This window comes from Buteo buteo, chromosome 11 (assembly GCF_964188355.1).
Source record: "Buteo buteo chromosome 11, bButBut1.hap1.1, whole genome shotgun sequence".
Taxonomy (NCBI): domain Eukaryota; kingdom Metazoa; phylum Chordata; class Aves; order Accipitriformes; family Accipitridae; genus Buteo; species Buteo buteo.
This window is the reverse complement of record NC_134181.1, coordinates 33,041,418-33,067,581: the sequence shown is the minus strand read 5'-3', so window position 1 is coordinate 33,067,581 and position 26,164 is coordinate 33,041,418. Positions and strand designations below refer to the sequence as shown.

The 26,164-nt window shown below is 39.8% G+C and overlaps 1 protein-coding gene across 1 annotated transcript in view; it reads right to left on the bottom strand.

Annotated features, from left to right (window-relative positions):
• TMEM132C (transmembrane protein 132C) overlaps positions 1–26,164 on the bottom strand; it is a 223,156-nt gene that overhangs the window by 145,068 nt on the left and 51,924 nt on the right. Inside the window, exon 2 of the mRNA XM_075041447.1 lies at positions 13,023–13,911. Coding sequence (XP_074897548.1) covers positions 13,023–13,911 — 889 coding nt within the window. The remainder of the gene's footprint in view (positions 1–13,022; positions 13,912–26,164) is intronic.

Genomic DNA, 26,164 nt, shown 5'->3' with positions numbered 1-26,164 from the left:
GCAGAGAAGGATGCATGGATGTTCACTTGCTCTTGCCATGAATCTGTTAAATTTCCTCCTTGAATAGCTAGGCCTTAAATAAAAAGACATAATAGAAATGAACAGCAGTGGGATATGTGGAGGCGGATATAATTATGCAACACAACAGGACAATCATTGCCTTTCTGAACAATCAGAGCTTCCTAGAACAAGAAGTTCTTGACCATTTCCCATTCCCAGGAATCGCTCTTACATCCAGCCGAGATCTAGCCATGACTCACTCTCATTTAGCACTATGAGAACAAGAGAGTTGTTGTGGCTCTTTCTATTGAGTCCTCTCTTACCTAATATGCCTACTGTACAATGTTAGGCAATGCATCCCCAAAAATGACACCTTCTGGTATTAGCTTTACTAACATAGAAGAAAGCAGTCCTATCCCCAAACCAGAACAATCAAATATTTAAAACGTAGCTAACTACATGATTCTTTTACATTAAAATAACTTCACAGGAGTAGGAAAGTATCATCTAATTCATATCAAGTGGGTAAGCAATTAGACCACTTTCAACAATATTCATTGCAGTACGTAGCACATTTCTATCTGGAGGATTAAACAGCATTTCATAAAGCATGATTTTGATTTTAAAAGTTACTGCACATGTTTAACTTTGGCCACAGCACATACAGCTAAGTGCATGATTAGTCTTTTTGCAGAACTGGGGCTTACAGCTTCAATTCTGCAAACACTTCTATCCATGCATAGCATTTTTAATGTCATCACTCCCAACAGAATGGTCTATCAGACTAAATTGTGCTTGATTTTAGTGCAAGGTGGTACAGAGTCATTTTCTCATGGGAAATCCCTACAATAGTTAATAGAGATGAACCTAAGAGGGCTGTAAAAGATGTTTAATGAGGTTCTACCTGAATCACTCTAAAAGCATATAGAATATAATACAGAGCATGCAAGCCTCTTCTTGTAGAATTTATTTATTTTTTTTTTTACTCTAAACCAGAAAGATAATTGCTACATTTATCAGATAATTGTGATAGGGAGCAGAGAGAACCCCAGAAAACACTTGCAGAAAGACTTTTTCCAACAGCGTTTTTCCTTTCAAGAAGAGCCAGACCTAAGGGGTCTCCCCGGTGGGGGTGGCACAGGGGCTTCTGTGTATTAGGACTCAAAGCAAATCACCTCCCCTACTGTGAGGGAGGAACTGTTAACACTTTGTTCTGCATTTGCATCACTCCACAGAGGTTTTGAGGAACCACAGTCTGCAGGGAACTGAGTAGCAGAGCTTTGGGGAGGGGACTGAGGCTACCACAGTTTCACACAGCTTTTCATGAGACATTTGGGGGTTTTTTAAGGCAACAAAATAGAAGTATTAACACAGGAAAGGAACTGCTGCTCCTGTCATTAGTGTTCAGAAAAAGGATAGGAGGGATTTTGAACAACTGCCAAAAGTTCATGGGATCAATTCAACTTCAACATGGAGCTGTTTATGAGCAAAAACAAAGTTAGCATGCCTCATCTGCTATTAGATCCCATTTCCCTTAAGCACTCACCAACACACACTCAGGGACTGTTTCCACCCTGAAGTATTTGAAATCTAATTAAACATGGGTAGGAGTAAAAACAGAGTTGAAGTAGCTGACATAAAATTATGCGTGTGCTGAAAGGCGAAACCAGTTATATACCAGGGCACTAGACTTTCAGTTTATTGCTCTCTATCCACTAAAATCATGACATATTTGCACAGCTATGGCATCCATTTGGTGTACACGATGAATAAAAAGAACACGTTACAGTGGGGTTTATGTCAATGTTTACTTTGAGTAAGAAATAAAAACCCCTGTTACCATAGCAATGGAGAAAGCACCCATCACCTGAGATGCTATGAAAATTAAAGAATGCAAACTACAGATGACAGCACAGCCATGTTTTAGTAACGTGAAGAGAGATGGGGCCTATTCATTTCTGAACAACTATTCAGGATTTGTTTAAAGATCTTTCAGAAAATATTAAAATTAACCAGCTGTCACTGTCTATAGCCAGCTGATAAAATCTTCACTCAACTAAGTCAATATTTCTGCCCAGTGTTAATTACAATAGCATTGTCTCAGACAGAAAGAGAAAAATTCTTAAGCAGTGCTCTCGTGTCTTAAAAAATGGAGATTACACATCATCTTCACGCATTTCTGTCCAGGCTAGATTGCCACTTACAACATCCTTTCTAGGGCTTTGAACAGCTTGATTTAAGATACTAACACTTCACCACAAAGTCACTGGGGAATTGCTTCGAAGCTCAGTGTCACCTAGCTCAGACCCTAACAGACCTAAGCCATGAGGTTGCTGTTACTTCCCTTCAGAAACTCTGTTGCGAAGTTGAGCTTGTTAGGTCTGGAATCACCACTTTCACATGTCATCACAAGCACAGCAGTAGCCACCAGTACATCAAAGTCCAGTGTCAAGGATCCAAATCACCTACTTGAATGCTGCCACGATGTTACCTGCAAGGTCGTGTGACCCTCCTGACACTACAGCTGACTTGCATAACACTGCCTGCTCTCAGTTCTTGTATTTGCCCTGAGCCTCCCCGTTCAGACCGGCCCTGTTCTCTGCATAGTGTACTGAGTAGACAAATTAATTAGAACTCAAACACTATCCTTTCATCATCTGCTGTCTCAGGAAACAATATTACAATACATGTAAATGTACATTGTCCACTGTCATCATACAACCAACTAAGTACATACAAAAAAGAGGTTTGGTCATTCCCTTCTACTGGAAAACTGTAATCGGGCTGCTATGGAAGAGAAAAGCAGAGGCTGGTGCTACCATAGCCTCTCATGAATGTCTCAAACCCAGAGGGATAAAAAGCAGCCTAAAACTTGTGAATATTCTCATTACTTTTGACAGGACTAAATTTGGATAACATTCCTAAGTGACAGGCTCCTACTGTGGGTTGGTGTTTCCTTTCCATAAGAAGAACTTCCTATGCAATCAGGGCTTTTTCTAAGCTAGACATAACCTCAAGCAGAAAAATATTTTTGTTGCTACCAGTGGTATTTCTACAACCTGCTGAGACCAGGCACATCAAGTGACTCAGTGACTCCAGCAATTAGCATCACAGCACCTAATTTTTTAAAAGCTATAATTTTTATAGTCCTCAGCAAGCAGCCATGCAATCCATAGGAAAATTTAGTTTCCTCAAAATAGGATCCACAAATGTCCAAAACACCAAATAAGGAACCCCCTTACGCTGGTCAGCAACAACATTTGTGCCTTAATGACCACCTGTAGGGCTGAACTGCCTTCCCCAGCCCTCACAGGGCGAGTGAAAGACTAAGTATGACTTTATGGTCTAGTATGTCAGGCACTCTTTTATCTGCAAAACCAAGTTGTGATTCATGATCCACAACTATTTATGTGTGCTGTTTAACGACTAATTGGGGAGGTTGAGGAATCGAGCTCTGGACTTTGGTGTGTAAGTACTACATATTCCCTTTAATGAGCCTGTCTCTCTTGTACAAAGAACTCAGTCTCATAGCACTTAGGAAATCAAGGCTTACATCTTAGAGCCAGAGCTTGTAAGAAAAAGCAAGTCTTTTTAAGCAGCCTGACAGCTGAGAATGCAGAGGGCTATGTCTGAAATGCTTACCCCCCATTTTTCTTTTTTTTCTTTTTTCCCAAGATATGCACTATTTCTCAGGTCGTCTCTTCTCAAGTCTTGCTGATCTAAGCAGCAATATCAAAACCTAAAATGATGTTGTTGGAAATGATTAGGCTGTTAGTGCAAATTAACCCCCTGGCAGCTTTGCTAATAGAGACATTTTGTAACACACCAGGAACCAGACAAACAAACAAAAAAAGATGCTGAATTTCTTTTTAACCCAGTCCCATCTAAACTATGAATTAATCAGCTTTTCTGTGCACTGAAAGTCTATAGAAATGCAACTTTCTTTTCAAGAGAGTACTACACACAACAGCATACACCTCTGAAGAGGCAGCACACACAGGGCAGGGTGGGATTTCAAGGAAATGCAGAGCACCCCAACGGGGTCCTAAGGAAACAGTGACAAAAATTAAGAATCAAATGCTTTATACCTTATAGAAAGCTCAGCATTCTGTAGAAATTAACTTTTAAGTGCAGAGCAGCACTTCCCACTATCCCCATGCCTTCTGTGGAAGTTTTAACTGTAAAGTGCCAGAAGAACATATAAACAATTTAAGGTTTTTGTATATGTGCTATCATGAGTGAGGAGCAGTAGTCTGCCAAAACAGAAACTTCAATCAATCTGACACTTTCTGTCTTAAATAATGAGCCCCACAAGCACCAATAAAACAATGCAGACAAAAACATCAGATCTTACAGTCCTACTAGGCCAGGCACCTACTCTTGGATTACTCCCTCTACTTCCACCCCATCCCAAATCCTAACCCCTGGCAAGCCCTGAGCTATGATTTGCTAATGTCCCTCCCAGTATCATTCCAGCAAGTCACTAGTGCTTTTACAGCTTTAACAGATGCACTAGGTTTTAAAGCCTTGTCATACCATTTTTCGCAGGGATACTAATTTCCATTCAGACCTACAGGCTCACGCACTTCCTTGCTTACAGTGGCCTTGGAACCCAACAGCTTGTCAGATAATCACACTGAGGATTCCCAGGAGATTCCCTAATGCATCAGATCACAGCCTTTTTCAGACAGCCAGAAAACACTATCTTGGTTCAACTAAAATCCACTCCCAGTAGTATGAAGTTTCCCTCCCTACTGCTGGTTTGGGAGGACTGGGGGTTTTATGGTATGATCTTTTAACGAGCCACCATTGTTTCTAATTAGGCAAGTAACCAAAGATTTAATTAACTGTTGTAACTTGAGTCACACAAGTGGCTAACAGTCTAAACAGAAATTAAGTAAAGGTGCCTTATCTCATCTTTAAGCAGCCTTGCACATGCACAGGCTTTTGCAAAGGTCAGGCAGAGCAGAAGCTAGCCGGAGACATGCTGCCCCTCAGAGCAGCATCTCAAACCAGAAGGACAAGAGCCAGTGTGCATTTAGCAACATGTGTTGCAGCATGTTTGGAAAAGAAGCCAGGAATGACTTCACTAGTTTGCCATGACTAAAGAGGATGAGAAGGAAAACTACTTACAAGAGGAGATTTTAACAAGATACCTAAAGATGAATTTTCTGAAGCTCAGATATGCACATGCATTTGCCAGAAGTTAAGCAAAACCTTCAGCTCCAGCACTTGAAGCAGCATTGAAAGCTAGCAATTCTCTGCCTGACTGCTGATGAAATAATTTTGTTCTCTTCCATTTATGGTCAACCCCAACAACAGCCCCCATCAATTCCTTCTACTTTTCCAATCGTCATACTAGGAAAAGTTTTCAAACATATATACAAGCCTGACTGACAAAAGTCCAAAGGTGTTTTATAGTTGGGTTACATAAAGTTATTATATAAACCACATATATATAGTTCAGGTTTGTCTACACTCAGCTGATAGGTTTTCATGTCTTAGTCTGCACTTAGAAAAATGTAGGTGTTACCTGTCACATAACCAGGAAGGCTGACAATCACACAGAGATAGCCCTGGATTTGTCTCAAAGAACAGACTTCAAGTGAACACGCACTTTGGAAACACCTGCTTTCATGATACAAAGAACATTCCCACAAGTATTACACCACTGACTTTGTTAATTCTTGTAACAATTCTGCATGATAGGAATTCCACTTTACAGGCAACTGACCAGGGTGTTAAGGATAACGTTTTCAAAAGGGAAGCTGTAACTTTTGATTCTCAGTGCTGAGTACTCTATGGACCTCAGCACCACTGAACTTTACTGCTCAGCTCCTCAACATACCAGGGTCTAAGGTCTCTTCCTAGTTCACTGGTTGCAAAGCTGTGCTCCAGTGACTCAGTCATGGTCAATCAGCAAATGATTTCCAAAGTAAGGAACATAGACTTAGCATTCTAACAATAAATCCATAGTTTATTCTCAGTACTAAGTACGTTGCATTGGAGATGTCAATAGAATTGTTCAGAAGGTTTCCCAAGCACCACGTTTTTTTAAAGGCTTTTAAAGGGGGTCAGGGGAAGAGTGCCCGTTTTCTCTTTTCGAGGTAGCTTCAATTTCAAGTCAATAATCAGTTCCTTTTAAAACTTTACCAAACCTGACTCATTGCTACCACAGACTCAAATAAGCTCTTCATTTGTTCTGGTGAGAAGCAACTTTTCTCAATCTCTGTTTAAAGGACATCCTCACCAGCTTAGTATTTTTGAGAATGAGTCATTTGTTTGGAGGACCCAGCTGCCTCTGGTATGACACTGATGTCCATGAAAATTGCCTGCTAAGAGCTAATGAAATTAAACTAACTGGAATATGATACCATTCTCTCAAAATAGCATTAACATGTTCTCTTTGAAAAAAGTATTTTTTACATCACAAATGCTTTTTGAAGTTATATTGGGAAATATTTACCCCTTTTACTGTTAGTCTGCCACATTCTCTAGTAAATGACAATTAGGAGTACTTCAACAGACTGTGTCCCCATTGCTTACTGAAGCAGAATATAAAAAATGACAGCACATGATTACTATGAATTTTTAATCACGCATTTACTTTGGAGAAATCTTAACAAAGTACTTGCAAGGTGCTATTACACTTCATTACCTGCAAAAACCATAATCCCCACAGTGGAACAACTTTTGTATGATTTTGTGTTGCTTGTATTATGTAATACCAGATGCCCTACGGGGATCAGAGGCTCACTATACTGAATGATGCACACAGAGCACGGCCCAGTTTCTTCCTTGAATTGTGTATAGTACAAACAAACAATCTGAGAAGGTGAAGATGTAAGCAGGGATAAAATGATATGCCTAAAGTAACACAGTAAGTCCTGAATGGAAATAGGAAGAGAATCCAGGCTTCTTGACTTCCTAGTGCATGGTAAGGGCTAGACCACTACCTTTCTTTCATTAATTTGCTCCACTGTAAATTTGTAGCTGAGTTGTTACTAATCATTCTATAGAAAGAAAAAACCAAAAAATCAGTAAGAATTAAAGTTTCACAAGGCTAAACACTAGAAAATGAAATATATAAACCCTTCATTAATGAAATACATAAAACCCCTTCAAGCCATAATTCACAGCTCTGAACACTTTTGCAAACTACCTCTGGCCTAGCACCTGACTTTATGGGTCCTACCAATACCATAAAATAACTGGGAAACTCCTTTGATGGCTGGAAGACCGGGGAAGAGTTTCTCCAGCTTCTCTGAACCCTGATTAAAGGTTCACAAGCAAATGAATTGCTTCTACTTTCCAGTCTTGACTTAATAATTGACTTTACTGAAAAAGAGATACAAAGAAAAATGTGAGCAGAATAGTCTGAAAGATCTTAGTCAGGAAGTTTGCATTTTGTTTATTCAAGATGGAAACATGAATGGAGAAACTGTCTCAGGTGAGAACAAACAGCGGTTTGCTACCCAGAGTGTCCGAGATGCATACTTTTCTTTATACAGTGTAAGAATTAGCCACTTAGTTTTATCTGTGCCTCAGAATACAAGATGTACGTCTAAAGAGAAGGCTTAAGGCACTATAAAAGGAAATCTAGTTTTCAGAGACTGTATCTGTGGTTTTTTTTACATTTGTGCAATAGGTAAAACTGTGGGTCTGAATTTTTGAAGATGAGACCTTCCTTTCAATTGAAAATGGAACATGAAATAATGAGACAACAGAAGCAAGTCTGAGGGCTTCAAACTCCTCTCCCTTCAGATGTCAACTGAAACGCTTTTGTGCAGTGAAATAACTTTTAAATATCTAAGTAATGCAAAGCTGCATAGGAAATGAAAAATGTTTTGTTGCAGTTCACATCTGGAGACACACATGTACGCCCAGAAGAGCATTCCACCAAATCATTCTGTCTCTCTTCATTTCACCCTGAGCTGCATTAGTTTTAAAATATGAAGCAGTATAAAAAAGCACCCTCTTCAATTCACAGTTGGAAATCAGCATGCCATTTACTGTGGAAAATAGGTAATTAGGATAATATGCCCCAAATTATGGGTTAACACAAACCATAGAGTGACCTCAGCTCTGGTTTTGGTCTCATATATTCTGGTTAACTTCAGCTTCAGTTAGTCATTGCAATGTCACTTGCATTTGCAGTGATGCTACCACCACACTGCAGCATTAAAAACTGATAAACCAACAATTAAGCACAGGTGAATTTCAGGGTACTAAAGGTTATTCAATCATAAGGTAAGATTAAAATGTCAGTATCTAAAATTAAACAGTAATTGGTTGAAAATTTTGTTTCTTTCATATACAGCAGGTAGAACAGCTGAGGGCAGTGCCAAGCACAGACGGCTCCTCTGAGTGGTTTACTCCCTAGGGAGGCTGAAATAGATCTTCCATGCAAAACAGGTAGAGTTAGTGCTGGAGATCCCCTCTTTTTTCATTACCAGTTCCTCCAAAATGGCTATTTATGGCCAGATCACAAAATCTAGTGTTTGAAATACTGAGATTTACAAGCAGGCAGTACACAGATGTTATGATCACAATTACTTTTTCTAGCTATGGCTATTCTGTAGTGCTACTCTGTGTGTGCATCTTCCTCTAGGTTTTTAGCTGTTCTCAATACCACCTAATACAGCACTGCTGTCAATACTCATTAGGAACTGACATATAAAGCTGCCTCAGCTGATGAGTTTAATAGCTTTCCTCACTGCAGTTATCCTTTATCCTTCTTCCAATCTGTAGATTTATTATCACTGCTAATTATCCATTGTCTTGGGTTGATTTGTTTGCTGCACAAAGGTAATTCGGTAACACTGTTTACAACCTACATCCCTTTAGGTGCAATGAGCTGCAGTGCAAAATCTGTAATAAGAAGCCTGAGGTGAAAAAAAAAAAGTACCAGTTTTTCACCTCTTTAATCAGCACAGATAACAACTTCATCCCCTTTCTCTTTACTTATCCTGCTCAATACCTCCCATAAATCGGGTTATCTGGTGGTTCAGCACCTTCTAGAGTGAGTTAGAGATTAGCTGCTGCCCAGCAGAGTAACATAAAACACTTAGCACTCCCACACCTTTTCTTTGGCCCCGTGCTGGACAGTGCTCTGCTAGATCAAATGTGGCATGTCACGCTATGAAAAACAGATGGAAGGATCCTTTAACGGCGTAGTAGCTGGGAAAGTATTTAGAGCTACAGAACAAACACAGCAATGCACACAGGCCAGCCTTTTCAAAGCTGCCTAATGCATTCAGCTCACCAACTCCCCAGTACTACAAATAGAAATCAAGTGCCCAGCTTCCTACTTACCTGCAAATATCTCAGCATACACAAGCAGCTACGTGTTACTTTCTGAAAGTTAACCTCACAAGAAGAGCTTATTTTCAGTATGGTTATGATTTCTCCCCTTATTTGTAGCCTGCTGGGTATGAGGGCAGTTCATAAAAGCTTTCAAGAACAGGGTCTTGCCCTAAGGATTTTGCTTTCTAATCCTTACAGACAATACACCCAATATGATGACTCAGATTAGAAAAGCATGCGTATGCAGCAATTGGTGAAGCAACAATCAATCATGGTAGCTCTGCTAAAGTCAGTGGTGTTAATTTATAACAGCGCTGGGAAGTGCACAGAAGACCTAAATGATCTTTATTTTAAATATTGCTATTTTTTTGCTTTTCTATCCTATATGGATGCTCCTCTTCTTCTGTTCATAGTTTACCCAACTGCTAGAGATAACGGTAATTTTCCTTACTGAGCAGTCAGCAGTAAATGTAATTAATCTCTCTTTTGGGGGCCTAGAAATCCTTCCCAATGGTAGGAATGCAGTGCAGTATTTTCTTCTCCCTTCTCTATTTCTTTGTCTCTTTTATCAAGATTTTCCCATTCATATTACTGTTGATAATATATGGCAAACTGGAAACCGCTTCCATCACAGGAAGTCAAAGTCTTTTAGGAACAGGACTGAAACAGGCTCCCCACTCCTGAGAGCGATGCTTACCAAGTGTTCACATTTTCTACGTTGCGTATAGAAAAAGCCTGTGAAGGCTTACCAGAGGTGACACAGCAGGAGAGGAACAGGCCTGTGAACAGAACTTCTAACCTATCAGTATTGTTTGAATTGCTTTTGCAATAGCCCTGTGCTGACTAGCCACAAGAAAGGAAGATCTGTGTTTATTCAGACAGTGCTCCTACTGCGTTAATGTACTACCATGCATAATTCGGTTCACTCCCTGTCATATTAGTCATTCTCTTTGACTTTACTGGTGTTCTTGGGCTGATAAATTTATAGATACAGTAATAGGATTCTGAATTAAGACACAATTTAAGAACACAGTTTCAATTGCAATGATTTGTGGATATGAGGTCATTTAGACCAGTCTACTTTCCTTTGCCAGAGAAGATTTGTAGCTATTATTCCCCCCCCCCACCCCCAGCAATGATCACATGCTGTTTGCTTCAGCACTGGATGTTGCAATACCTCAATGAATAATATACAAGAAGCAGAAAATAAACAAACCCACTATGCCTGGGGATAATGTGTGGTGTGTTTTTCTTTAGAATGATTAAATGCGAATGCATGTCATAGGATGTAGGGATTGCTCTGCTGGGGACCCATGAATATGAGAGCATACAGCCCTCTATCTAACCAGGCAAATGGCCACAGAGAAGGTTAAAGGAGCCCCTAGGCAGACCCAGCATATGCACTGGCTACTCCCCGGCTGCTGTATTTGCCTGGCTTTTTTTCCTGTAAAATACAGGCACTTCATAGATTCCTGGGTCAAATTCCATAGTCTTTCACACCTCAGAAGTTTCACTGAAGACAACAGATTTCCACCACAGAACCAGGAAGCTTAACTTGGCTTTGCCAGCCTTTCACCAGCCCTATGCCACTAAAACCAAGGAAGCCTTTGCAGCCAACAGAATGGGCCACACAGTTCATGACTTATGGGATGGTCCCACACATCTTTCACCAGTGGGCATCAGCTGTCCCTTCCTGTTCCAGTGTCAGGAAAGCATTTAAAACCATTTCCTTTTCTTTTACATGGAATTACTCTCCTGTACACCTTAAGCAAAGCTTCCATCTGATGCTTTAACAACTGCACAGATCAGCATCTTTGGTAGATACAAGAGACCAACATGCCTGCAAGACAAAGTTTTCAAAAGCAAGACTGCTTTGGAATCTCTCACATTGATTTTCTTGCTTTTAGTGGTGGAAAGGAGAAAGCACACTGAACAGTGCTGATTTTTAGAATGTGAGTTAGCCCTGTACTACATCTCAAGACAATGACCACCTGCCCATACCCACTGGAAGCAAAAGCCATTTAAAAAAACAAAAACAAAAACCAAACTTGGTCTCTTCAGTCTCTTGTGTTCTTGCATCTGGTTCAAAGTAATTTTAAGCAAAATGCAAATCCTCTTTTCACCAAAAGGGTGTTTCAGCAAGAAAACGTGGCCTGAGCTCTGCATCTGTGATAACACAGATCAACATACCAACAAACATGACTAATTTATTTGAAGTGAATAGTCTGACCTGTTCCCAAACCCACAGCCAATCCATTTCATCCATAACAGCAAGTCACACAGGCAACTACTGATGTCCCATGTTATCATCTCTATCTATTGCACCTCTCAGCATGCAAATGATATCCTTGCCTAGGCAGTCAGATTCATTTCTCAGCAAAGAAATACATCACCAGATTTCAACAAGCTTGTTTATCTTCAACTCACTTTTCAGGAAAATAAAGACTGTGACAGACCTTCAAAGGGTGATCCCCTCTCCCATCCACCCAGCAAACACCCAGTTCATTGCCTTTGGATTTCTTCTTTCACCACAGCTATGCTTGTTATGTGGAAAAGTATTCTGTTTCTACTCTTTTGTGAAAAAGGATTTTCAATAAAAGATAAGCAACAATGTCAGAAAAGACCTCTATAACGGAGGTTTCACTCAGTAAACAGGTGTCTGAGAGATTATCTCGCTAACTTAACCAAAGCTGCAAACATCAGAACGATTCTGGGATGACTAAAATCCCCCTTTTTAAAAATAAAAGCCTTTTATCTGCCAAGCAACACTTCCTGTTCTAAAGGCTATTCTCCTTGGTAGTTGTCAACTATGTATTAATCTAGTTCATATAAGCCTTAGAAATAAATACTTTCATGTGCAGAATCTTTTGGGAAACTCTGATTCCCTGAGGCTTTAAAGAGCAATTGTTACTTATCACCGTGGAAATTTCCCTTGAATTTAAAGCCTGGTAACAAGGAAAAAAAAGATGCATCAAATATTTCAGTGATTAACAAGTTTCCCAGTTTTTGTCATCCTCAAAGGATTTTCATCTGATCAGTAGGGAAACTGCTAAAGAAGAAAATAAAAGGAAAGTGATCTGACCCAGTCAGGCAGTTCTTACATTCCCAGGTCCTGTATTCGCCACTACTGTCAACATAATGACACTCACTTCTAACAGTCCCTTACAATCAATAGCAATATCAAACACATTAGGCCTCATTTTAAAGGGTATATGTGCTGGCAAAGACAAACGCTACTTAACTACAAGTAGATAGTTAAACCCCTCCCTAAAGAGCTCTCGTAACAAAACCACTCTCTGTGGGAAAGGCAAAGCACTGCCAGAGCACTTAAAGAAAAGCAGGTAATTGAAGTTTTGTTACATTTAAACTCCATGTGCAATAAAAAACTGATTTTAAAAGCCCTGTAAAGCTGAGAACTTTTCTGGTGCCTTACTGTCTGTCATTGCACAGAAATGGCCCCACTAAAGCAGCGAATTGCCATGGTTTTGTTGCATAATGTGGGCACGTGATAAATAGCATGGCATACATGTTAAAAGCCTCCTAGTGATGGAGGCTTTCAATCCTCTTCACAGCATTCGAGGAGGAAAATAATATATTTCAGTGACTAGGAGCAACGTTCAGCACGGATTAACTTTAAATTGGTTGAGATTCATCCCATGTCCCCAAAGTCTTTGTGTGCTACCACATTAGAAACACGCAAAAACAACCTACTGTACCTGAGTATGAACTGATCCACCGTAGAATTGTTGGCAATTGTCACATAAACATTCACAACCTCTCCTTGTTTGACAGGCTTTGAGGGCAACCAGACAACAATATTACTATCCAGCCGTAGCTCAGTTAGCTGAGAAGTCTCCTGGCCTCGATAGAGGCTGACAGATCCAATCCTCTGTAAGTGGGACATGGTTTCATCCATGCCATCTTTTCCTGGCCGGATAGCATTTCCCTTCCTTATATCCTCAGTGGTACACTCGCCCTTCTCGTCTCCTGGTTGAATAGTATAGTAAAGCTCCACAGGGCTCCCTTCAAACGGATCCGGTGGCTTCTTACGGCCCGTGACAAACATAGGGGGGTTAAACCAGCTTGGCAGGAGCTCCAGCTCTGCCACACACAACCCCAGATCCCCTTTCAGCCTGCAGCTGCCTCTGACTTCCCGCGTCTCTCGAAAGGCAAACACCCGCAGGCAGGGCAGCCGCTCCGTGGTGCTGTAGTCATCCCAGTCCCTGCCCACAATGTAGAACAGGACCTGGACTTTGGGCTTGCTCAGGTAAATTTTGTTGCTCATTATGTAGGCCTGAAGTTTCCAGTTATAAGTAAACTTGTTCGCAGATCCAAAAAAGTTGGACGTTAACATTAGGTCCTGGGGCACAACTTGTTCAACAGAAAAAGGTCCATAGCTGGCATTTAATATAGGTGGTCTCTTGGCTTTATATGGGAAGAACGATTCCACCCTGGACTGCAAACTGGAATTTCTCATAAAGTCCTGGTTGGCTTCTTTGAGAAAGAAAGATGTCTCAGCACTGAAGACCCGATAGCTCACAGGTAGGTATGTTGGTAATGAAGAAAATCTCTGATTACTGTCCAAGACCCCTCGACACTCTGCCACTAATAAAAGAAAAGGTGATGCGAGTTAGATCAAGTCTGCTTACAGGTTCAAAGGGACATTTACTACAACTTTAGCGGAGCTAAGTTAGGGACAAGCATTATTTCATGCAAAAAATATTTACAGTGTAGCTATATGTTTAGATGTAGCTAATTCTTTTTTGCATTACATTCACAAAAGAAAAAAAAAAGGCAGGCTTTAGTGCTACCTTACATATATCTATGATGTGTGATGTACAAAGGGTTGTCTGTGGCATGATCAGTTATTCATACTTCTGGAGGGAGCAGGAAGAGGAAGGTTCACATAGGAGAAGCAACACTTGTCCCAATAGCCATTTTACGTGGCTGAACTGAACTGCAGCAATGTTTTGCTAATACACAGCAAATCTATAAAATACTCATTGAATACTTTGACTATCACCTGGATGAGAAATAAATATATTACTTGTCACTCCTACGCAATGTTTCACCTCCCTAATAAAAGACTTCAAGCAAAGTTGTGTAAATCTGCACACACCAATTCTCTTAAGGACCGGCCACCGAAGTCAAAGCCTTCCAAAAGCAATTCCGTAAGTAAACAGGGTATCTTTTAAATTACCCATGTGCTCCCCTTCCCCACTCTTTTTCTGGTCATACCATCCCCTACTAAACTTTCCGCCCACTTAGAAACTTCCCTTCTGTCTTTCCAATCTTTCTGTTCAGTTACAACATGCATAAGGTATTTGGTACGTCAGTATGGTCCACTGAACCACAGCCCCAGAAGGACTGCTAATCGCTATCCCTGCAGGAACACTGGCCAGGAGATCAAAGATAGTTTCTGTTCTACAGCCAAAGACAGAAACTGCTTTTCTAAGAACTGACATGCATACCATTTCACACTCTTCCTCCATCAAGAAACTTTGCTCTCATATTACTGTTTCTAGCAGTTATAGCAGTCTGTTTCTATGCCTCTATAATTTAATATTGACAGTACTTCAGGTTGCTAAGTTGTTTAAATGCAGATGCACATCACAGGCTAGAAATATTTCAACAAGTACTGATATATAAGATGTACACAGAGAGAAATTAGTACATACTGGCCGATTTTAAGTTTCAGCTGAATATCAGATCCCTTTTGAACTAAATGTTGTTTTCCTGTTATAAAGATTAACAACACCTATTGTGCAAAGTTAAAATTTATTACCTAAATTAGGGTAGATAACAATGGAGAACAGTTAAAATACATGTGGATTACATAAGACTTCTCACAACCCCTCTTCCTAACTCATACTGAAGATATTAACTATGGGTACAGAAGGTAAATGAATGATGATGCATTTAGTGCTAGACTGTCTTTAGTATTTAAAAACAGACCTTGCCCTCAGACATACATCAGTTCCAATGTCCTTCAGGAATCCTAACGGAGTCAGGATTTAAGGTCCTGTGTAAGTAAGTTCAGCTCTTTAGAGAAGAAAGGCAACCGTAAGGGCAATGCATAATGTGCAGATTCATCTGAAAGTCAGAAACACCTAAAGATCTCTAAAAAGCCTTATAGAGACAGACTCTTTTATCAGCTTTCTCACAAAGGGCTACAGCTTGAGGATTTTTGCAAATAATAGATTCACTGTCCTTCTAGCATGTCTGACTGCTAGCATGCTAATTATGCACATTTAATTAAATGTTTTCAAGTAATAAATAATCAATATCTGTCATTACACCAAATGACTACTGCTGACAGACTACTTCACTACAATCCTGTTGAGTGTGCACATAGCTAGTGTGCTGGTACTACTTGGTCTGGGAAAGTGAATAGCTTTGGAAATCAGGTGTTGGGCAATTAAGAGGAAAGAAACAAACATGGAGGGGGAAATAAGAGCTCTCAGGCAGCCATATATTTGAAATAAGGAATTAAGATGTGTTCATTCATGTTTAATTCATGCACCACCAGTGGACAGTAGAATTAATTCTCATAAATGAGCAAACTGCCATGACTGGACAAAAATAAAAAAAAATTAGAAGATAAAAAGAGAAAAAGAAAAAGGTAAGAGGCCTGTCAATGAAAACACCAGCACATAGTGAATTACCAGCATGACACCTTCTCTGTCAAGTAGATTCACATCCAAAATACAACATCAGTTTAGCACACTGTTACAGTCCTGTAACTCTCCAATCTTTGGCATACATTTTAATTCTGCTGGAAAGGAATCTACAAATGTCACCTCCTGAGCTGATTGATTTCCCCTTAGCTGAATCAAAATTTTAATCTGTTAGGGTTACATCCTGAAGTCCTGTAACACTTAAATAAGGTATTCAAAGAAGATCCACTTTGGATCACAGACCTTTCAAGAAACCAGCAAAGCCTAAGTATTTCTTCTGGTCCAGGAGCAGAACAAGAACTTGTTTTACTGAAACAGTAGCAGTTTGGTCTCAGCTTCCTCTCTAAATCCCTTCACCTGCCCTGGATGAGCCTGCTGAGATTTGGTCAGCTTCCTGCAGCCCTTTGCAAAGAACAATCATTGACATTTACATGACACATACCACCATTCTTTTAAAAACACCAGGTTTGCTACACAAGAAGTCAGCTTCTTACTGGTCAGTTTGGCCTGAATTTGACTTGATGAATCATTAGAATTTCTTTATTAGGTGTCCTCTTGTCTCAGGCCAAGTCCCTTGTAATATTAGAGGTCAGCAAGCTCTAGTTAAAGAAAGCACATAAGTGCTTCTGTGAATGTAAGCACTAATTGACTTAAGCACGCTGGTACATTTTGCTGAAGTGTTTCCATGATTAGATATACTCTAGATCTGGCACCATTGCTACTAAGGGATACCTTTGGCTTCAACAGATCTGCAAAAAACAGAAATAAGCTCAGCAGGCTGCAGACAAGTGAAGTCCTGTGATTTCAAAGGGCTGTTGATCAGGACCTATGCTTGAAACTTAACAGCTGTTTTTTTGTAATTCCCAGGACTTTTGCTGTAGCATGTTATCCTCAGACAGACAGTGGTCTCATTTTTGCAGGCACTCATTTATCCCGGCTCAATCACGTGGATGAGGTATGTAGGACTTGACCCAATATTAAGAAAAACAGCATTAAGAAAAACAGCCATGAACCTTCTGCTTTAGTAAGCTGAAGGCAAACAGCAAAACCTATGTGGTCAGACTGACAGCAAAAAAAAAAGAAAAAGCTTCACTTTTTTATTGTAGTCTAAAGATTTTCACCCACTTTTGTACCATTCATAATGGAGTGATATATTTTTATAGTGATGGCTGTACTTTAGACAATTTATTTAAGCACTTTAAGCCTTTTACTGATAGAACTGGTAGTTAAAATTGTCTATTTTATTTTAGAACCCCAACCATGTGCACCAGCAACTACAGGCCATCATTTAAGGGACTTCTTCTATACTCTTCATCTCTACCCAATAACCTTCATGTCCTAGTATAATTAATTACCAATGTTTCCAGAGAACATTTTTGTATGCTTGATCAGCTCAGCTACAAAGTTCTTTAATTTATCAGAGAATCTATTTAAACAAGATGCCAAGGTTTTCCTGAGTTTCATATCACAAGTTATTATTTTAAATAATCATTAAACATAAGATTACTTTGTCTACCTGAAAATAAACAGACTGCCTGTTAGGAGGCAGGGCGGGGGGTGCTTTCAGGTGCTCTGGAACAGATTTCTCCACTTTAAACTTTTTTCTGTTCAACCACTGAAATGTATTTCTAGAGGTACATGTTAAATCGAGGTCTAAACTTAAGCATTTTATCCCTAAGACAGTATCAGTTGTAGGAGCAATATTTCACTGCCACTTCAGACTCTTAATGTGGGCACAATTGTATCAGGAAAATGGAACTGGTTTTCTGTGACAGGAGTGCTATAAGCACATTTATACAAATATAACTTATATCATGGAAGTTTAATTTCCTCAAAACAGTTTAGCTAAAGGGTGTAGATATCCTGAGAAAACCCTGGATGCTTCATCTAAGAGTCCTGATCCTTAACGAGAGATGCTTGTTGTCCTTCCAATTGGGTTCAAATAAGTGAAACTCACATTTCATGCAGGCTTTTACAAACTGAAATGGAAATCAAGAATACAGGGAAGGATAAGAAAGAAAATGCAGAAACACCACGTCTGTACTGAAGACTAACTGATTACAGGAGGCCTGACTTACAAGCAGGCAGTAAGTGCTTTACCCTTCTACATTATCAAACAAGACTTACAACTTGTCCAGCAATGAAGTCCAGCATGGAAAAGATTAAGAACCATCAAACAAAGCTAGTATTAGCCAAGAACAAGAGTTAAAGCTTACAATTACTCCTCCTTTGTAACAGCCTGCTGACTTTTTAATCCTTCTTCTGGCATCATATGCCTCTGCAGCACTTCATCTGAACCCAAACAGGCATCTGTTAAGCACATCACCGGCTCCAGTGTAACAGACCAGCTCAAATTCCTATAACATAGCAAGTTCATTTTTGGAGCTGGATATGAAATGGTGAATTCTGATCTGTATTATTATTTCTTGGATTCCAGTGTAAGAGGAATTTTCTTTGGGGGGATTTCATACAGAGCTGGAGCCCTGGGTGCTGGATTCACTGGAACAGTCATAAAAGCTTAAGATTTTTAAGCCATTCTTTTATGAGATTGGTTTGAAACAACTTTCTTTTGGACTGGGAATTAAGGGTTTAGATTGTGGGTGGGAGATTACTGGCCAATGGCCATGTATCTTCACTGACTGATGTTTGATGAGCCACTGAGCCTTCAAGGAAACCATCTGCCTGTCTCCTCAGCCAGAAGGCTCCTAGCCAGAGAAAGCCAGTAAGAAGCAGAAGACATCTGCCTATGCAAAGAAGGAGTAATGTGAGAAGCTTTCTCTGCACCTTGTATGGCCTTCACAAAGGCACATTTATAATTACTCCTTCCAGGAAACAAACCATATGAAAAGTGGTAGACAAATTTCTATCTCTCTGTGTTCTCCTGTTACCCTAGCACATCAGTACAGCTGAAGCTTCCACCAAGAATTCTGTAACTTTTAAGGTAGGATCTTTTCCTTCCTTTTTATAACAGCTTTATCTGCTGCCTTGTTCCATTCCTAAATGTACCTATAATTGAATGCTGAACCATATTGGGGTTCCTCCCCCCCAAATTCCATGCCACTAGAGTTCTAAGAAAAAAATCCTACTATTATTTACAGCACTACCACCACCTAAAATCCTGCAAATCCTGCAAATATTATCCCTCCTACTTACATGGAGTCCCATTCCCACGCTGCCCCTGCACCCAGAGAGGCTAATCATCCTATAAGCACATTATACAAACCATCCTCTCACAAAAGTCCCCACCCTTGAATTCTCTTCTGTGACTCCATCTTACACTACAAACCTGTCCTCCTCTTGCATAGCAAACCACATATTCCAGCTCAGGAAATACAGAGTAGGGAAAGAAAAAAAGTAGAAAAGATGCACTTAAATCAGCACAGATGTTTCCTTCACCACAAAATGTCAACAGCTACATTTTCTGGTTCATTTTCCTTTAATTTTCTATGCCAGTACCACATTTAGTGACTTCAGAGTGTACAAAATCTTTGCAGCAAGTATTTTGCTTAGAACAACCTTAGTTGTACTCTCATCCCCTCCATGTTCCCTTTTCTTAACATCTAGAAAAGGGAATTTTGCTGTTAGAAAGGCTGAGTAGAACTTAAAACCAAACAAGCTCAAATTCAGAATATGGAACACATTTTTACCTGTGAGGTTAACTATAGCAAGGAAAGGAGCAATGGCTTGTCCATGTCTTCACGTCAAGACTGGATTCCTTTCTGAAAGGTACTTTTTCTCAGCATAAGTTACTGTTTAAGTACTGGGATAACTGGAGCCTCATACTCTGTTCTGGTTTCAAGTCTACAGTTCTATGACCATTCAAAAAAATCAACTGGGAAACCTACATGACAGGGTAATTGCAGAAGCCACATTTTCTCTTTCTCATGCTTGTCCATCAGATATGCTTTCTCATCCAGTGAGAGAACAGAGAGACTCTTTGACTAATTGAACATAGGCAACGTCAAGTGTTAAATGCTTATGGCGAATGCTTGAGACCAATTTGTGAAGTTAAAAATAAACTGTGGAAACAAATCTGCCAAAGAAATCCATATAGCAAACATTTGAGGGAAATTGCAGCCTATTCTCAAATATTCTGTGAGCACCCAGTGAGGGCAATTTCATCAAATAAATGATTGCTAACAAAATTATGTTCTCAGTTCATTTTAGAATCCAGATTTTATTGAACTGAGGCCTGAAGTCCAAGGATAAGTTTATAATAGCAGTGTTTTGTCAATTGACCTGGGACAGTATATTCACACATATGGGAGTAGACACCCTTGGTAACTAACCAGACATACTTTAAGCCCAGATGTAGATGGAACCTTATTTAGCCTAGATCAGAGTTCAGTTAAACCACATAACACAAAGATTGTCAGTTGACACTATAATCAGTTATTTTGAACAAATTTCCTATTTTATTTCAGTGGGACAGATTAACTTATTTAATTCACTATATTGTTAAACGAAAAACTGCAATAATATTCTATTAAATAGGCTTCTCTCACATACTGAGAGTATATCCTTAAAGAAATTATCCTTTGTATATTACTGCAGCCAAAATCTTCACTAACTCTCAACAGACATTTGTGGATTTAGTACAGAAGTGAACACTTTCCCCATTCTTTTCCAGCAGAGGCAGAACACAGAAATTTCAGAACTGTCAGGAAAATGACAAAGCCACCTAAACCAATGAATGAACAAAGGTATACCAGGAACTTCTGCACATCTTTAAAACAAACAGATGGTCACTGAAACTAAATGATGGGAATTCAAAGTGGATAAAAAAAATATTTCATACAGCGTGTGACTAGATGATAGAGCTCATTGCCAGGGAGGAAGGCACAGGGGCCAAGAACTTATCCAGACTTAAATTGACGATTTGAATGTTTGGAAAGATATACAGACCATCTAGAGTAATGTCATTAACTACATGTAAAACTCCTTATTTTAGTATTTATCTATTAGAAACCAGGATTAGACATCTGCATTATAAAGCATTACCCAACATCTGCCAGGTTGTTCCATTTTCCTCAGGATTACTGACACAACAGGCACGTGTATAAACCTCAAACAGCTGTTTTGTGATATACAGCTTTTTCACAAACAGAAAAGAGAATCTTTAAAGTCTAATTTGAAAACTTTCAGAAAACTGCACATTAGAAATGTATTTCCAATCTTTTAATGACAGCCTACAAGCTCCAATTTGTAATGGTCGCAGGTCTATATATCTCACCCTTTGACTGCAGAAATTCCAAAATATTCTTTTATTGCAAACCTATCTTCTCTATCACTCTCAATTCATATAACTGAGACATGTTAGTCAAAGACTGTCTGACATTCAGGACTGAAATCTATAAACTGTTTTCTCAGACTGGTTGATGACCTTAAAAATCTGTAAAACAACAGTGTATATGCAAAGGTCAGTGAAGGTTTCAGAAATCACTCCCACTCCCAGTGCTGACATTACCTGTTGTCTGTACTACTGAAGCCATCTAACATATTTAAGCTAGTTTACTGTTTAGAATCAAAGATAAATATCTGGAACTCAAATTTCCACTAATGACACCTTTTGTTAACAGATAAGGTTTGGAAAACTTCTATATAGACACCATTCAGGTATTCAGACTTTCTTCCCCTTGCCAGAAGCTGCAAATGTCAGTGTCCTGTGAGCAACATATAGGAGGTAAAATGTCATATGATGGCCTTTCGTTCCAATGCTGTTTGCCTCATTGTGGTAAACTCCATGGATTCTGCATTCATTCATTGTGTCAGCACTAGAAGTCCAAAGCAAATAACACTTAAGCTGATTCTGTCTGATAGCTGTAGAGAAGAGGAGAAGGATTTAGGACACCAGAGTTCATTCCCAGCTACATAGAAAACATATGGTAGTCACAGGAAACCTCTGCAACCCAGTTTCTCTAGCAATGAAATGAGAGAAGCTATCACTAAGTTTGATTGACTTGTGATTAAAAAACACATTGAGTTCATCAGACAAAAGACTAGGTAAAACACTGTCTCTTTTTTTTTCCCTTTTCTTTCTTTAAAACAGGCAAAAATAACCCAGTGGAAATCTCAAAGCGGGGAGTAAGTAGACAATATGGTCAGGATTTTCTAACTTAACCAATAACTTTTTAGAGATCTGGACTGTTTCTCTCCCATTGAAGACATGCTGCTGAAGAGACCTAATTTTCATGGGAATACAATTATGTGAAAGATGGGTATTTGCAGAGGATGCCTCAAATTTAGCCCTACAAAATGGCTCACAAAAAAAAACCCACGAAACTTTAAACCTTGGCCAGAATGTCATACCGATTAGTTACATGACTATCACAGCTAGATTTTGGGGTTTTTTTTAATTACTGAAGTGCCACAAAAACGGGGACATCTAAGATATAAGTTACAAACACAAAACAAATAGTTCTGGCCTTGGCAACGTATCAATTGCTTGTCTTCCTGTGCTTCTTTCTCTAGTTTTTAATAGCACTGTGCTTTCCTCTGCTGTTTAAGTCTTTGTTAGATGCTGATAGGCACTCACTCCTCTGTTTAGACATTAAATTGCTTTGCACAGGCTCCTTGTTTAAAAAGAGATTAGGGTCCTAAAGCCTGAATGGTGTAATTTGCTCAGCACTCTCCACTGCCACAAAAATCAACAAGAACCAAGACTACAAAGCTCAGCAAGAGTAGTGCTCAGATCCACGCAGGATGGAGCTTTCAGCTACATAGGTGTAGAAAGAGGACACAGAGGACTCAATAAACGAATTACAATGCTTTCCTCCTTACCATCCAGTAAGAAAAAGGGAGAATAATTTTTCTTGTGAATAGGTACATTTTGAGAAGCCAATTAAAAATAAAGCCAACCAGCAACATAAACAACAGGACTTTGTATGACATTAGTGCCAAAAGGCCCACACTGAGATACAGTCTCCGCTGTGTTCTGCGTTACACAGGTGTAAGGGATATCACTCAAAGAGCTAGGTATAACCTGGCAGTGAATAATTCTAAGGCTGAAAATTAAAAAAGGATTTCTTACCATCAGATCTGAACCAGGCTTTCCCTTGGGTTAATAATACACTTTTAGCATACATTGTGACATGTTCATAACTAGCATCTCATGTTTCAGGGCCTGGATTCTCAGGGTCCTGGACTCTACCATGAAGTAAACCCCTTCCAGACCTATCACCCCACCTCAGCAATTAAACACACAACAGACTGAAGAATTTTTCAATTTTTCCCACCATCTAGATAGGGAACTGAGGCAGTGTAACTAAATTGAGTTTTCCATGAGTTGTTATCAAAGTTAAGCACAGAAGTCAGGCATCTTTAGACTCATTTGATGTTGTTATCCACAAATCCAGTCTTTCCATTTCCAAACCTCCTTTACACCTAGATTGATAACAAACACGTCAGAAGCTGCGTGATTTTTTTAGAGGTTGGGCAATTTAAACTTGCTCCTACCAACAGCAAATAATCCCATGCAAGCCAATGGGAACACTGCAGCAACAGGAATTCCTGACCTGCAAAATGAATTGCAGATTTGGGCAGCACATCTGGAAAAGAACTATTTTCAAGATCATGTAGTTAAAATACACCATGAAGGCCCACACCACTGGAAAAGCTGAAATAAGCTTTTAGCATTATGTGGCCTGTTCCTTAACACAAGCACCCTGTGTTTTAAAGGCAGTCTGAGTTATCTGTAGGCCCTATAACATACCAACTGCCACATGGATTCTCTGGGGTTTTGTTTGCACGGCTGAGAGTTTTCCATGCTCCAACAGACTGTGCCTCCACAACCCTTAGATACTTGTGATGGAGCAAAACCCCTCCTGGATAGCAGTTCCATTTCTTCAATAGCACTGTCCTTAGACTTGTCATCATAATGAGAATATTTACACGAGCACTGATAACTGACTAAAGGGATATGTGACTTGGATTAGTGGTAGTTTTAAACAACTGCCTTCAATAAACCTTTCAGCTTCCTATCTTATGGTCTTGAGGGAGTTTTATTTTTCAGAGGAAGAGAAATGTTATTAGCAAAAACTATTTCCATCATCCTACCCAGTATTTGTTGTACAATCTCTTGTTTTGTTTGCTTTAATTTAGGTCCAGAATCTGTGAAGCTTGAGCTTGGTCACAGACCTCTCAATGTACCTTTCAATGTTCGAGATCCACACACAGAGTCACACAGAAAAGATTTTGATGACTGCCTAAGGTAGTGTCACACCACATGGCAATTGTGCTGGTTTGTATTCTGGGGAGAGAGAACATAGCAGATCACAGGTAAATCCAACTAGCTGCACATGGGACATGAAGTGAGTGACAGTGGCATTACACTGCACATGTATCAGGTGAAAGCATCCAAGCAAGACAGTCTAAGAAGGTAATAAGATGTAAGAGTCTTACTGTTAATGTATGAAAGACAAGGTAGCAAATGCTTCCAAGATTAGACCCTAGTCTGTCAACTTGTCTGAGCGGTAACTACGTGCCTCAATCTCCACTACCTGGCATCTCCAGGAATCTATGCAAATTTGGTGTAAATTATCTAACTTGTGGAGAAAAAGACCATGGAAGTACTGACTTAGATTAGCTTTAACTGTTGCAGGATTTCACCCTTAGAAAAGTTTCACTGCTGGTATAAAACAATAAAGTTCCATAAAAGTCAGAAAAATTACTACATGCTACACTAGCAATGTCCCAGCCCCAAAGATGTTTTCTAATTGCTTCGTGAAAAAAAAAGTTCATTATTTATATGAAAATTTAATAGTGCAGAGAGACACTTGCCCTTCTTCACTCTTTTCTCCTCCTGCTCCGTGGAAGAATTTGGAACAGTAACAGACATAATGCATGCACATTTTTAATACTTGCATGCATGCATGCTGTGACTTAAAACATGCCTACATCCTGGCTAATCATCTCCATTTCAAAAATGCAATGAGGATTTATGAGGAGATTAATTGAGAAATGAGGCTGAGGGGGTGGGGGATAGCCTTACCCGTTCGGGAAATGAACTCAGCGTCACCTTTAACCTCCAAGTAATTCTTTGTCACAGAGCACAAAGCAACTCATCATACCAGAACAGCAGCAGGACAGAAACCAAGCGGAAATCTATCTGGTTAAACACCTTCTTTCCCAGGGATTAAAAGGGATGGTTAGAGCACTGGTGTTATTGTGGTCATAGCACCTCCGAGGGCTGGTTTTAAGGTGCTATCTCCCAAAAGGTGACCTAGCTGCTGCTGCTTAAGAGAGCAAAGGCCAGTGGATACCGAGGTGATCAGCTGCTCCCCAAACCCCAAAATGCTGTTTCTCTCAAGTATGCTGTCCTGACTCAAAAGCTTTGTGCCAGCATCCCAGCTCTCCACAGCAGCCACTGGGTGGTCTGCTTGGTGACTATTGGTGCAGAGGGCCAGAAGCAGGAGGGAAGAGGGTCCTTAAGCCCCAGTCCCCACAGCAGCTGAACTTTGGCCATTCTGTAATCTCTTCTCTCCAGTTTACCTGCAACAGAGAAGTAAGCAGGTGAAGAAATGACAGGAAGAACAAAGCACTACGGCAGTTGTGCTGTTTGTTAGTACTGGGTATGGGAAAGTCAAAACTACAAGAGGAAGAATGAGGTCTAGAAGAAGGAATCCTCCAGAGGGACACAAGCAGACCTGACAGAATACTAAATCATAGTGAGGAAATGCAGAAGAATTAGGTACATGTGTTTTTAATTCTGTTTTTTTTGTTTAAGGTAGAGAGGATGATTTAGAAGTCCCTCTCTGAAGTCTCTTTTATTTGCTCTAATGGTCTTGCTATAACCTGCCTAGAAAGGTTCAACCCAAAACACACCATCTGTGCCATACCCGAGGAAAGTGTCTGGTAGAAGACATCTGGCAATTCCAGTTTTGGAATTAGGATGCAGAAGCCAACGAGACCAAGTTCTTCTTTCCAAGACAAAGGTTGTACCAAAGGAATAAATTCAGAAGCCAAAAAACAAGGCATGCCTAAGATTAAGATACATTACAAGAACCTGGATCCAGTCTGCAAAGCAGAGCAATGGTCTGGTGAGTCTTTGAGAAGGAATGATGGAGTGCATTAATGAAAGAGACAAAGTTGGCCTGCACATCTCTAAAGGTACAATAGAGTAAATCTGTATTTTCTGGGGCAGGTAGAAAACCGAATTCTTTTCTAAGAATCCTACTTTACTG